Source organism: Penicillium oxalicum, chromosome V (assembly GCF_001723175.1).
Source record: "Penicillium oxalicum strain HP7-1 chromosome V, whole genome shotgun sequence".
NCBI classification, from domain to species: domain Eukaryota; kingdom Fungi; phylum Ascomycota; class Eurotiomycetes; order Eurotiales; family Aspergillaceae; genus Penicillium; species Penicillium oxalicum.
Genome location: NC_064654.1, coordinates 3,651,832 through 3,664,896, shown reverse-complemented (window position 1 = coordinate 3,664,896; position 13,065 = coordinate 3,651,832). Strand labels below are relative to the sequence as shown.

Here is a 13,065-nt window from a genome sequence, read left to right as displayed (position 1 = left end):
ATTCTATGATTCACATGGTCACTCAAGCACCGCGAGCATTTCTTCGACACGTCCAAACTTCTCGCGGATCTTACCGCGCTCTTGTCCTCGCTGCCGTTCGGCGGCGTCGATGCGTTGCCAGTCTTGCCACGAGGTGGTTCGTAGACCTCGCTGGACCGCCTCAGGTTCAAGTCCCTCCCATCCAAGGCCAGTGTTTCCAGATCGATCGATCTGCTCGCTCGTCAAATCGTGAAGTACAGAATCTGCCGTTGTAAAAGCATCGGCCATGGTGGAGGCAATCACACCGGTCGGCCCCCGCTTAACCCACCCGGCACAGTAAAGGCCGGGCAGAAGGGCGATCATGGAGCCGTCGGGCAAGTCTTGAAGAGACCCCATACCTGAGGGACTTATCACTCGACCGAGCCCATCGTTGGGAATGACTCCTCGCCGAGCATCAAATTCGATTCCCAGATCTTGCATGCCGGGCAACGCAAGAGACTTGTAGCCCACACTTCGGAAGAATACGCTCGATTGCAAATCGACCATGGCTCGCTCACCATTGGGTAATATTTGGGCGGTCACTTTAGAGCTTGGACTGTAAGGATCGGCTGGGTCAAGTTCGTTGCGCGCGAACATGGCATGCGTCAGATGGGACGGGTCCGTGGGCGAGTAGTGAAGAGAGTCGGGAGAGAGCAGGAAATCCAACGACCAAGATTTAGTAGCCGTGGAAGGATCATTGATTGAGCCTTTGGCAAGAAGTTGCATAAGTCGCTTCTGAGCCCGGGGTAGTCCAGCGACAACCTCATCGGGAGGAAACACATCATTTGAGATGGGGTCGAAAGCAACATTGGGGAGTTGAAGGAGCTCGCGGATTTCTTTGATAGTAAATGAAGCCTAGAGAAGAATGAGATAAGAGATTTCCCGTGGTCTTTCAGCCTGGAAGAATTTACCTGCAGAGGCCCCCGACGACCAACGACACGCACACGCCGGATTCGGCTTTTCGAGAGCGTCTCCAAAGCATAGTCCGTAATATCGGTATGTTTCAGAGCATCTACACCCGAAAGCAAGATCCGAGCCACGTCTAAAGCGACATTGCCTTGGCCCACGATGACCGCATCCTCGCCACTCGTCAGGTTGGGCTCGAGATCACGATGCTCCGGCAGTCCATTGTACCACCCAACAAACGATCGGGCCGAATAAACGCTCCGGTGGACATTCTCTCCAGGAATCCCCAGCTCTCTGTCTTGAGAGGCACCATATGCGAAAAGAATGGCATCGTAGTGGGGCTTCAAGGCTGCGAGAGGGAGATCGTTGCCGAGATCAATATTTCCGACAAAGTTAAAGCGGGGCGAGAGCGCGACTTCTTCAAATTTGTCCTCGCAATTCTTGAAAGGTTGAATGAGCTTCCAGAACCCGGCAAGAATGAGGTTCACCGGTGGGTCGGACATGATCTTCAAGCAGCCCGCACAAACCATTCACGCACCTTTACTTCGGGATGGTCCGGGGCCACGCCGTATCGAGCCAATCCGAATGGAACTGGGAGCTTCTCGAACATGTCCACGTAGGTATCCTGGTTTTTGCTCAGCAGCCGCGATGCTGCATAGAATCCAGCAGGGCCAGACCCCACAACTGCAACGCGATATGGCCGGTTGGGCTGAGCCGCATGACTGCTCAAACGGCGGAATCCGGCGACTGATGAGACTACTGGCTTGAACCTCGGTGGAAGCCCGTGCGATGGCCCTAGATTTCTCGTAAAGCCCGCACAAATAGAAACTTGTTTGAGCATGCTGCTGGGTTATACACACAGAGGAGCCAAGACCCAGCCCCTGCAGTCACGTATGAATATGATCGACAACTTGATCAGAAAGGAACGCCTTCTGATCTTTACTACTGCGTTATCGCGGTAGGGCTTATCTGATGCCGTACCTGCACGTGACATCATAGATATGATAGCGGTTGCCAGGCCAACTATCTTGTTGATCTAGGCATCTCTCCACTTCTTGCTGGGGCTCGTCATCGTCAGATCGAACTCTGGTTCCTTCATTTCTCACCCACATTCCTTTTTCATTACCCAAATTCCACTACCCGTACTCCACGTCTCGCGTGGCTGCCACGGGAGCCTCTAGTCGCTACCATGGGTAGATCGGAACCGCCATTCATTTATGACCGTCCAGCTACCTACAGCTTCTACGGTCCAACCGATTTCAATCCCAAGGCTGTGACAGAGGCGAGCCGCAACCCTCCACCACCAAGGAAAACCCCCAAGGGTCCTCTGGTCAACATCAATCGACACCCTGACTCAGTACGATGAATCTGGTCGAGATTTGTGTCGCAGCATACCAAGCTAATCACATCTGTAGTGGGGAAGCCCTGAACTAAATTCAACATGGACCCCAATGAGTCCTCGCACGAAGAACGCAATCGTGTACACCCGAAGAGTGCAGTTAGCCCTGAGAATCATTACTCTTCTCGGAGCTCTGGGTTCTCTCTTCTGCTCAATTGTGATGACCAACGTCGCCGCAACAATCATCTGGATCCTTCGAGTCGCAGTACGCATTATGACCCGTCACAAGATCCCGGGTTGATACTGACGAGATTATAGCCCGGTGTTGCAATCCTGCATACACTCTATGCAGTTTACCACCTTTGCCGCTCTCCCGTCAACCGCCCTCCAGCCTCGCAAGCAAGCTACGCTGTATTCTCTTCCACTCTGGATGCAGGCCTGGTTCCATTTTACGTGTTCACGGCGTACATGGCCCATGGTGAATGGATCACTCATACATACCAATGGAGTACACTATTTAAAGACAGCACTTTGACCGTGAAGCTTGCGGAAGCCACATTCATTTGTGCCATTGCCAACGGCGGCTTGCATCTTATCTCGCTGTCGCTCTCAATCTACTTGGCCGTTATGTTCCGCAAGATCTCACAGTTACCCCCCGACATGAACCCACTGGAAGATAACCTCACCGCACGTCCACGCAAGAACCGTAAAGAACTTGAAATTCAAGAAAAGCATCTCAGCGCCTCTACCTACAATTCCAGTCTCGAGGATCCTCTCATTGGCCCACCTCGTTCGATGCCCTTCATGCACACTCGGGGAGACTCTCTGGCGAGTCATTCAAATCGCGACTCTGTGGATGTCATGAAGGCAAAGCGTCAGTCGGTGATATCTGTGCAAAGCCATCGCATGTCCCACATGGAGCCATTGAGTCCGGAAATGTCATTCCAACATCCTGCCAACCAGCCCTATGATATCATCTCAGAAACTCGAAATGCTCCGGAGTATCACCACGTGGCCATGGGATCACCGGAAATCGTCGATGCTGCAACCCATAATCGTCGTCTAGCGTCTCGAACTGCAGAGCGATCGAATTCGGTTAGCCCAGTATCCGGTAACTGGATCGTCTATCCTCAAGACGATTCCTACCCGAGCGAAGAAATCAATCACGACGCGGAAGCCGATGTCCGGCAATCCTCCTCTGTCTACAGCCAGCGTACCATCTCAACTACGACCTCCAAAGCTGGGAATGGTCTCCGTGACTGGTTCGTGTATGGACAAAAGACTCCCAATGTCGGCACCGCCATCCCAGAAGACACGCGTGGCGAGTACGCATCGCTGGCCACACGTGAGCACTATGGGACTGAGGACGAGGACGAGAGGCGTGAGCGCGATCTCGGCGACCGGCAATTCAACATTTTCCCTGACCCGGAAGAATATGACCATGACCATGACAATCACCAAAGGGATGAAAATCCCCGTAGCCTTCCTTTCAATCCACTCATGCTCAATCCCCCGACTCCTCAGCCTATTCTAAGAGACAATGTTGAAAACACAGATCCTGTCCGCCGGGGCACATTGGCTGACAACGCGGACGTGTCAAATCAGACCCAAGCAACGCCGATCACAAACCCCCAGGACTCGCCTCGCTCGCCACGCTCCCCATCTGCTCAGCCTCGATTCTATGGTAGCCTCAACGAGGATGGAAAACCTGGTCTGGATATGTCTCGGCATGTAAGCAGTCAGGAAGAAGAACTGACTCGAAAGCCCACCAAACTGGTCAAGAAGTCGCGCAGCAAGAAGGCGACCGCCTACCAATCCTTGAAGAAAGACGACAGCGGAGACGAAGGACACGGAAAGTCCCCGACCCTGTCGGAAGGGGACCGAAAAGGCCGTGTTGTGAGCAATTCGGGCGCCGATACTGGGCGACCAACCATGGCCAACACCGCTGGAGGCCCCATTTCTTCCTACGGCAGTTACATCGCTGGTCTGGGCGTTGGCCGGCGTCGTGACGTGAGTGGAAAAGTGGCCGAAGAAGGTCGCAGTCTGAACATGATTGACGAATCTATGAACCAAGACCAAAGTGCAACCCAAAAGCCAGAGGCTGCACGAGCTGCTGGCTGGGCGCGCTTCGCAGGTCTTTAATTCGCTTGCGAGTCATGATTCTGGGAGGAAATGATTATCTATGTTGGATATTGATGGGAGTTCGGAGTTTTTTTGTTGTCTCCCCTTGGGTAGCTTCTTTTCAGATCTTATTACAGTACATATTAGGGCATGATCCGATCATCGTGAACGATGTCAATATTAGCTTAGTTTCTTCCATAGGCTGCCCCATCCGTGTTGGAAATGTTCAAAATCAAATCCTTTCAATCGATCTCATTTGCCGTGATCCTCTGGCGGCGTCAAATGACTGGCGGTTAAAGGAGCCGGCGCTTTCGCATTAGTTGATTGAATGCATTGTGAAAGGGGTGAAGAGGGAGTTGGCAGAAATTTGTGCCCTGCTCAGCAACTGGGATGCACAGGTCATGATGGCACACCTTCGTACTCCCAGCCTTCGATCGCACGCTTTCGCCGACGTGTATTACGCCGATTCGCATTGCACTTCACGAACAACGTCAACGCAGTGATGATGACAATGATAATACCTGCAATTGCGGCAACGAGCACGGTTCGATGCTCTAGCTGTTGAGGATCAGAGCCATAGGGACATTTGGCTTTGGGGCCCCCTGAGACCCAACAAGAAGTAATATCGATAGAGTTGAAATCGAGGAATACCTCGCGTCGACTCGGATCTGGCGACGTGGGATCGATCAGATCTTTAGATTGGTTGATCAGGTACTCGTAGAGATAGGTGTTTTCCAAGCTTGTCCGGGGAACGGCAAAGTGTGTTTCAGGGGGGCAAGCGTCCGAGGCATTCTCATATTCGGATGAGGCGTTTGACAAGGTCCATGAAAATGGGCCATTCCCGACGCGACAGGCGGCGCGACGTGGTTGGGAACAATTCATGGCACGCCAGCGACCCTGAGCCGATACATCCATCACTGCACAACGGTCGAAGGGAGGGAGGTCGCTCGTGCCACCACCGGTCGCTGCACCGTTTGGTTCGCCAATTGCCCATGCCCAGCTAGAGGACAATGAGACGTTCCTGTAGTGTAGAGAATTCATGTCCGCAGTTTGATTGAAAAGAGTCGAATTGAGGACAATGGATAGTCCACATCCAGTCATCTCGGAGGCCATGTTCGACAATGATCCCATAGTCTCATTGACAGACCCCTTGTAAGTAACAGGGAGACTGGCGGTAAAGGCCCATGACGAATTGGCTTGAGCAATCTCCGTCGCACCTGGCTGAAAAAAGCAACCGGAGGACACGCTATCTTTCGAGGAAGGGGCGAGGTCCATGGTGGATGTCAAATACCCAGGGGGAAAGATGTACTCCTCATCCAAAGAATAGTCAAAGGCCGCAAGGACCGGGTCGATTGAACCGTATCCAACGAGGAGTCGGCTAGTCTTGGCTAGCTGAACATAATTTGACGATGGCCATCCATCCGGCGTGCTCTGGATTCCGGCTTTATCCGTGTGAACGGTGTAGTATTCCATGACCGGCCTATGTTTCTCATCCACATGAAACCAGGAGTCTTTTAGATTGCTTCGGTCATTCAAAAGCTCGGGGAGGGTGTATAGATAGCTTCCCAAAGCCTCATTCAAGGTCGAGCCGGGTCGTTCGAACTCGGATGAGGGCAGATCCTTGGATGCAAGTGGCCGAGCTGGGCTCGCTTGCCCAGTTTCTCGAGTGGCAGCGTGTAAATTCAAAATCAAGTAGTTCGTAGAAACCAAAAGTCGAGACTTTGTGTCTTGAAAGTAGCCACGGAAGATGTCGGACAGAGTGTCCAGGTCGAGATTCTTTGAGCATCTGTAGGGCCCCAGCTCAAGAATGGTTTCGCCCTGGGCATCCTCATAACCCACCAAAGTCGCCGCGGCCATATCTGGGCTGACTGTGGTCGGGCCAGTCCCAGTGGTAGTCGTGACAGATGAACTGGTCATGTCTGCAGTTGCGGTTGACAGCTGTGTCGATGATGCTACAATGTTGTCTGCGTCCGGAATTTCTGCGGGACAAAATGTCCACTTTCTTCGAGAGACCGACCAGTACAGGTCCAAGATGAAACGTCTGTAGCCCACTGCAAGAAGATTTGACATGCAACTCGCAGCCTCTTGGGTAGCATACAAGCCATTACCGAAGCAGGCTGGTGAGAGCACTACTGCAGGATTGGTTACAAAATTAATAGGAACCTGGCCAGCCGCATCTCGTTCGCTCTAAGAGATGAGGTTAGATAAAACACTTTGCACAATCTCCACGCGCGACACCAAGCAGCTTCTGGGATGGGAAGACGACTCACTAGAATCACGGTGATCCACGTCACGTTAGTGATTTCATTTCCCGAATCATAAGAGGCCGACATGCTGACGGATAAAGCATGGCGGGCTCTGTTCAAAGACCCAATCCAAGCGGGCCGAGGTCATGCGCGAATCAGGAGAATCCCGAGCGACAGATCTTGGCTTTGTTCAAATTTTGGTAAACTTATTCAGTCAGGAAGTCTCAGGTAGGGCTGTGGCGTTTGAGGTGCAGAGGCATGATGTTTTGGAGCTGTAAGCGCAAAGGACGAGTGGAGCGGAGAAGCTGCAGGACCGCAGATCACCTGAGAGCCCGAGACGAGTCGATCTGGCCACTTCGACTCTTCCAAGCCATCCTCCACCACTTTATTTACTTGATCCTACCTGACCCCTCCCACCTCCAGGGGCAGAAATTCACAAAGAATCAGCACCTCAAATTAAAAGAAAGTGAATCTACTGGAACCAAGTTCTTGCTACAGTACAAACACTCTCAATTTCTTTCAACTCCCCGCCCGTCACCATGGCTGCGCCTGGTCAACCGTCCCCCAGCAGATGGCGCAGATGGCCGCGATGCAACAACAGTTCGCCGCCGAAGCCGCAAGGCGAGGACTGACACCAGAGCAATTTGCACAGCAACAGCGGGACCAACTGACTGCCGATGCCGCCAAGCAGGGACTTACTCCTGAGCAATACATTGCGCAACTGCGCATGCGAGCGCTTCAGGCACACCAGCAGCAAATGGAGGCCCAGCGCCAGGCTCAAGGATCGCCTCAACCAGGTCAACCACAGCAACCGGGACAGCCGGGACAGCTAGGACAGCCAGGGCAGCCAGCCCAACAACCACAGCCCCAAGCGCCGCAGCCAGCTCAGGCCCAACAACAGACACACCAGGTGCCTGTTCAGCCTGGACAACCAGCCGACCCCAAGGCAGTGGCCTTGGCCAACTTCCTCCGGTCGCAGAACCTGAAGCCTCGCACTTGTATTTTGGACGGTCAGCGCAAAGAAATGTTCAAGGGTAGGTGGAACGACGTATGCCAGAAAACGCAATTCCGCGTTCAGGGTAGCCTCCGAGTATCAAGTCTATGTTGCTGACCTGGAGAGTGGTCAATAGTCAAGCGAGCCATTCGAGCCATCGAGTCACCCGCTTACGCCAAAGCTACCGCCAAGAAGAATTCGCTACTCCCACCGGTGACAGATCGCGCGTCTGCTGAGAACGTTTTCAAACTGCTGCCGCTCTCTTTGCTGGCTCTCCGTGTCAGCAAGGTGGATCCTCACGAGGGACACAACCACGCGAAGCCAAAGAACCGAGTGAAGGGCCAATGGACTGTGAAGATTGAGCAGCACCAAGACGTGAATCCCATGATGCACTACGTGTGGCTTTATGAGGGTCCTCAGTGGAAGCAAAAGGCTATGGCTGCGGCCGTTGTCGCCGGTATCTTTGCTGTTGTCCTTTTCCCTCTGTGGCCCGTCATGTTGCGCCAGGGTGTCTGGTACCTCAGTGTGGGCATGATGGGGCTGCTCGGTCTTTTCTTCGCCATGGCGATCTTCCGGCTGATTCTTTTCTGCATTACTGTCTTCGCTGTCCCTCCCGGTCTGTGGCTCTTCCCCAACCTCTTTGAGGACGTTGGTTTCTTTGACAGTTTCAAGCCTCTGTGGGGCTGGCAGGAGGTTCGTTTCCCCGCCCAAATATTTCCCTTTTGCTCCCCTTGATTAATACTGACGTGATCTGATGGTTTTCCTGTAGACAAAGAAGAAGAAGAGCAAGAAGTCTAAGACCTCCTCTGATGCCAAGGCTACTGCTACCGCTACGGAAAATTCCCCTGATGCTGCCTCCGCCACCACAACCTCGGCTGAGACGACAGCTCCAGCCAATGCTACCCCGGTGAAGCGTGATCTGGCCCCCCGGGTGGAAGAGGTGGAGGAGTAAGAGCATTTTGTTCTGTTTCTTGGATATCTTTCAATTTTTTTTCGCCCTTTGTGATTCTACCAAGGCTGGCTGGCGCTCAAAGACGAACACCCCCGGGAGCAATGTTTCCTCTCTCTCTCTCTCTCTCTCTCTCTCTCTCTCTCTCTCTACCTCAGGATATGGGATTTGTATTTTCTCGCCATCTGGCCATGTGCTCTGATCGGCGTCTCCTTCTCCTTCATGACTTTTGTTTTTGGTGCAACCAAAACCACTTTACACCAGGCTAGGCAGGGACGAAAATCAACCAGTCTCGATTGATGAAATACTCATCCCGGCCGCGGGGTCTTTCCTTGCAAGTGGCCCTTCCGGTCCACAAAAATCATTGAGAGTACCCTACCGTCAAAACTCATGATACCCATACCCAACCTGCGAATGATGGAAGTGTTGTCTCACCCGGAAAAATCAGAAAGGATGAGCCTGCGAGGACTTGATTTTGAGAACGTATGAGTATTTCCAAAATCACAAAGTATCGAGATATCCAAAAATCCCAAGAGATGGGGCGCAGCTTGAATCCTGAGTTGAGCCTGTTTGCTATAAACATGGACAGCTGTCCCACTAGTCCGTGTAGTATCCTGGGGGGTGACCGGACACCTCCATCCATCATGCTACTAGTGGTTATGTAAATGTCCGAGTCTGATTTGGTACCTCGCCTAGGTACAGACCACTTACATATAGGCGTCCACTACACACTAGGAAAGACCACAAGGGACCTAATTACCCGATAATGCGTGTTGATGGTGGTAGGTGGGAGCCTTGTTCGTGACCTGCTAACCTATAACCCAGGTGATAGACGTCGAGACCTGATCCTGGAAGGTCATTTGATAAGAAGAATGGAGGTGAGAAAAAGGGGAAGAAAAAGGGCTGGCGTGAAATGCTTTGGACTACAACCTTGGCCTCGGCCCGAGATCAATGTGTCCTTTTCCAGCACAGCCGATGAGTGCATTTACATTCTACAGGCATTTCATCTCTCTCTTGATGTTAGGTCACCTGGCAAGTCTCGCATAACTTTGGGCCAAAGAAGCGCTCCATTGTCAAATTGACTCTGTATACGGAAGTACATTGCATGTCTGTGCAGGATCGTATAGATGTAATATCATGAAGAGGACCCTATTCTAATTGACGGCCTAAGGTATGTATGCACATCGACCAGCCACTTGAATGGTTAAAAATGATTGGGTATCAAAAAAGACAAGGTAGAAGTGGAAAAAGAGATCACGACGAGATATTTCCCGCCGGCAGAGCTGACAGAGTGTCGTCGCTCCCAAGCAGGGCATGCCGGAGATGGGGCAAATCCAGTAGGCGGTCGATTTGACTGGCTCGTAAAACAGGTACACGAACGTATCAAGGGTCGGAGAGATAACCCTAAACAGGTGGGAAATCACATGTTGAAAATCAAGAATGATGGTAGTAAGACAGTGCGGTGAACCGAACGAGGCCGGGAGAAATTTTGGTCTATATGCAAGGTGTCGGCGACAAAGGCGAACGGAGAGTCTAAGCAGGGAGATTGATCACATCGCAAAACGGACTGGAAGGCTCATGGAAAGAGCCCGACGCTCTATCTCAACGGAGAAAGGTGACTGGGTAGGAGTATGCGGAAAGGACAAGAGTCAAAAAGAGCGGACAGTTCTCGTCCAGCCCATGGGTAGACGATTGGGTATATCCCGAACAAGACCAGATCCCTCGCAAAAGTAAGGGCCGAACAATCAGCGCCGAGCAGTGGCCGAAGCTTGCGAGAAGGACCGCTTGGCAGGAGATCTTGAACGGGGCCGCTCGTTCGGTCGGGACCACTGCCCAGTGGGGCCCCCATGAGCAACCGTGGCGGCCGGGATCTTGGGAAGAGGACAATTTGGGGGAGGCACCATCGGAGGTCCAGCTGATAGTCCTGGCATACTTTTGCGCCGCGGCATGGGCAGGCTGGTCTGATCGGCATTGGTAGCCAACGCTCGCTGGCAGGACAGTGACACGGACTCTACGGTAGGCATCTTCATCAGCGCAGACACTGGCCCAGCCATGTGGATACCCAGTCCAGACTGGCCGACCAAGCTTCGAGGCCGAGATGAAGGGGAGCCGGATTCCGATGGGTTGCCATGCGGGAGCCGTGAAAGACGAGCCGAATCCGGCGGGGAACGGACGGCTCGTGGAAGTGTGTCCTCGGAGTTGGAAGGGCGAAGCGTGCGTCGATCGCGTGGCTCTTGATTGGTCATTGTGGAACGTGGAGATTCGCTCGGTCTCGAGCTGATCACGCTATAAGTGGGTGATTGAGGGGGCGAGGGGATGCCGGAATGATTCAAGTCTCCGACCCGTTCACCTCGTCGGAGAACGCTCGAGGTAGGCGCAGGCGGCGCGATTGTAGGAGGTGGCCCTGGTCGAGACACAAACTTCTTGCTAAAGGAGGGGACGCTGAAGTTGGGCGCAGGTGGTGAGGCACAACGTGCCAGTGAATCCGACACGATAGGGGGAGTCGTATTGAAGCTTATCGCCTCAGGGACGACCGCGGCGGGGAATGTTTGTGCTGGAAGGACAGAGAAGTATGATTGACGGTTCGCAAGCGGCCCGGGATGCGGGGTGGATGAACTCAGTGAGAGGGTGGATTGAATGTCGGTGCCACGACCGCCAGCGGCCGGGTGGGAGATATCCCGAGGAAGCGCGCCTGGAGGGGCGGCTGAGGCGCACGAGGACGATTGCGTGGCCGAACCATTGTTAGAGGTCTCTGCCCAGCCAGTAGACTCCGAACCACGTCGCGAGCCGATCAAAGACTGGCGTTTCGTTGACACGTACGAGCTTCGTCGAGACTGCCATGCCGCCCCCCAAACAGATCGGCCATCTTCCTCCTCAGGCGAAGCAAGGCTCTGCGATTGCAAGAATAGACTGGAGATGCGATGCGGATCTCTTTTAACGATGCTCCGCGTACTGGATTTGTTACGAAGTCGAGGCAGCTGGTCGTCATCGTTGTCGGAGTGTTTCTCCTCCGTCAGCCGTGGCCCCCCGCGGACTTCGATCTCTTGGCGGACCGCCATGAGCCACGAAATCATGGAATCGGGGTTGTCAAAAACAAGAAGAAAGCTGCGAGCCAGACGTCGTGCGTTCGAGCGGTTGAACCCAAAGCGAGAAAAACGGCTTGTCCGGGGGCCTCGGGGCGCTGATGAACTGCCCCCCGATGCAGAGCTCTGGGAGACTTGCAGCACCCAGTGCCTTCCCGGTATCGCATCGCTCGCAAAGGCCACGGACTGAGGCCCCAGCTGCAACATCTTTTCCGGTAATCGGTCGTTCTTTCCCTCGCCCGCATATTGGAGAATATACCCCGCCGTCACGAGCACGTAGATCTTGTCGGCCCATTCGACCTTGTTCATTGCGCCTGATAGGGTTCGGAGGTGCTTACGTTCCTTTTGTTCCTTCTTTTTGCGACCCGGGTCAGCAACCCCGTCGTCCGGTGTTGCGTCGGCGCTCGTGGGTCCCATTGTCGCATGGAGGCGAAGGATTGCGTCCGCAGACATGGATGGCGTCGAGAGACAGTCATGCTTGTATGCCTGCGGGTATGCCTGGAACAATGGTGGGGGTTTCCATCCATACTGCTCCTGCAGAGGCGGGGCTGACTCGACCGGGGCCGGTTTGGTTTTGATCGATTTCAATGTGGAGCGAGGTCGCGGGGTGGTGGGAGAGGTCACGGCGGGAGTGGGCATGGTCATAAGAGGACTGGTCAATGATGGCGAGACTGGACCATCCGCCATTGTTGCCGCCATGGGACCAGTCTGACTCGGAGCATCTGAGTGGGCTGGCAACTGATTTTCGTCGATCCCGACCAGCTTCGCATTCGACTCCGCCACCGTCGCGCGGGGCGGGCGCTCTCGAGCGAAGAGATGGCGCAAGCTGGACTTGGACGATTGTCGCTTCACCAGGCCTTGGAGCGGGACCGGGTCCTCGGATGCGATTGAACTGATATAGTCGGCAGGCCGTGGACGCTGATTGCGCGCAGTGGCCGATGTCGAGTGGCTAGCCGTGGGCCGACTGAAATTGGTCTGCAATGGCGCCAGCGGGCGACCTCTGCGCTCGCCAAAAGATGGCGAGGGGGGCGAATGGTGATTCATGGCGACGAACGACATGCAGTGATGATGGGATCGGAGAGATGGTCTCCTTGAGCGACCACCCTCCTACCACATCATTCAGCTGACGAGCGTCGACCGTTGGGAGCTGGGATGACTTCGGGAAAAAGGGGAAGGATCATCGGCCAGGAACGAGGAATGCGGGCGGCGCTGGACGGGCCGGTGGGCAACGTCATATGACTGCGTCAAGCTCAAGAGGAGCACGAGGGCCGGCGATTGAATAGGAAAAATGGGTTTCTTTCTTACTTTTCTTTTTCTTTTTTTTTTTTTTTCAAAAAGAAAAAATCAAAGAAAAAGTAATAGGCACTGGATGGTCAATTGAAGAGACTGAAGGGAGTCAAGACCGTTGA

The 13,065-nt window shown here is 53.7% G+C and overlaps 5 protein-coding genes across 5 annotated transcripts; 2 read left to right on the top strand and 3 right to left on the bottom strand.

The window, feature by feature from the left end:
• Positions 1 to 18: 18 nt before the first annotated feature.
• On the bottom strand, positions 19 to 1,765 carry POX_e07278 (NADPH:adrenodoxin oxidoreductase; the record flags this gene model as incomplete). The annotated part of the gene is made up of 3 exons (XM_050116085.1): positions 19 to 873; positions 930 to 1,364; positions 1,463 to 1,765. The coding sequence occupies 3 exons, from the start codon at positions 1,763 to 1,765 to the stop codon at positions 19 to 21; spliced, it is 1,593 nt and encodes a 530-aa protein (XP_049968545.1).
• Positions 1,766 to 2,113: 348 nt separating this feature from the next.
• POX_e07277 (uncharacterized protein) lies at positions 2,114 to 4,405 on the top strand (the record flags this gene model as incomplete). Its single annotated transcript, XM_050116084.1, has 3 exons — positions 2,114 to 2,281; positions 2,340 to 2,528; positions 2,582 to 4,405. The coding sequence occupies 3 exons, from the start codon at positions 2,114 to 2,116 to the stop codon at positions 4,403 to 4,405; spliced, it is 2,181 nt and encodes a 726-aa protein (XP_049968544.1).
• Positions 4,406 to 4,783: 378 nt separating this feature from the next.
• On the bottom strand, positions 4,784 to 6,717 carry POX_e07276 (uncharacterized protein; the record flags this gene model as incomplete). Its single annotated transcript, XM_050116083.1, has 2 exons — positions 4,784 to 6,571; positions 6,655 to 6,717. 2 exons carry the CDS (start codon positions 6,715 to 6,717, stop codon positions 4,784 to 4,786), a joined length of 1,851 nt encoding a protein of 616 aa, XP_049968543.1.
• Positions 6,718 to 7,201: 484 nt separating this feature from the next.
• On the top strand, positions 7,202 to 8,576 carry POX_e07275 (Translocation protein SEC62; the record flags this gene model as incomplete). Its single annotated transcript, XM_050116082.1, has 3 exons — positions 7,202 to 7,664; positions 7,761 to 8,317; positions 8,394 to 8,576. 3 exons carry the CDS (start codon positions 7,202 to 7,204, stop codon positions 8,574 to 8,576), a joined length of 1,203 nt encoding a protein of 400 aa, XP_049968542.1.
• Positions 8,577 to 10,318: 1,742 nt separating this feature from the next.
• POX_e07274 (uncharacterized protein) lies at positions 10,319 to 12,700 on the bottom strand (the record flags this gene model as incomplete). Its single annotated transcript, XM_050116081.1, has 1 exon — positions 10,319 to 12,700. The coding sequence occupies one exon, from the start codon at positions 12,698 to 12,700 to the stop codon at positions 10,319 to 10,321; it is 2,382 nt and encodes a 793-aa protein (XP_049968541.1).
• Positions 12,701 to 13,065: the final 365 nt, after the last annotated feature.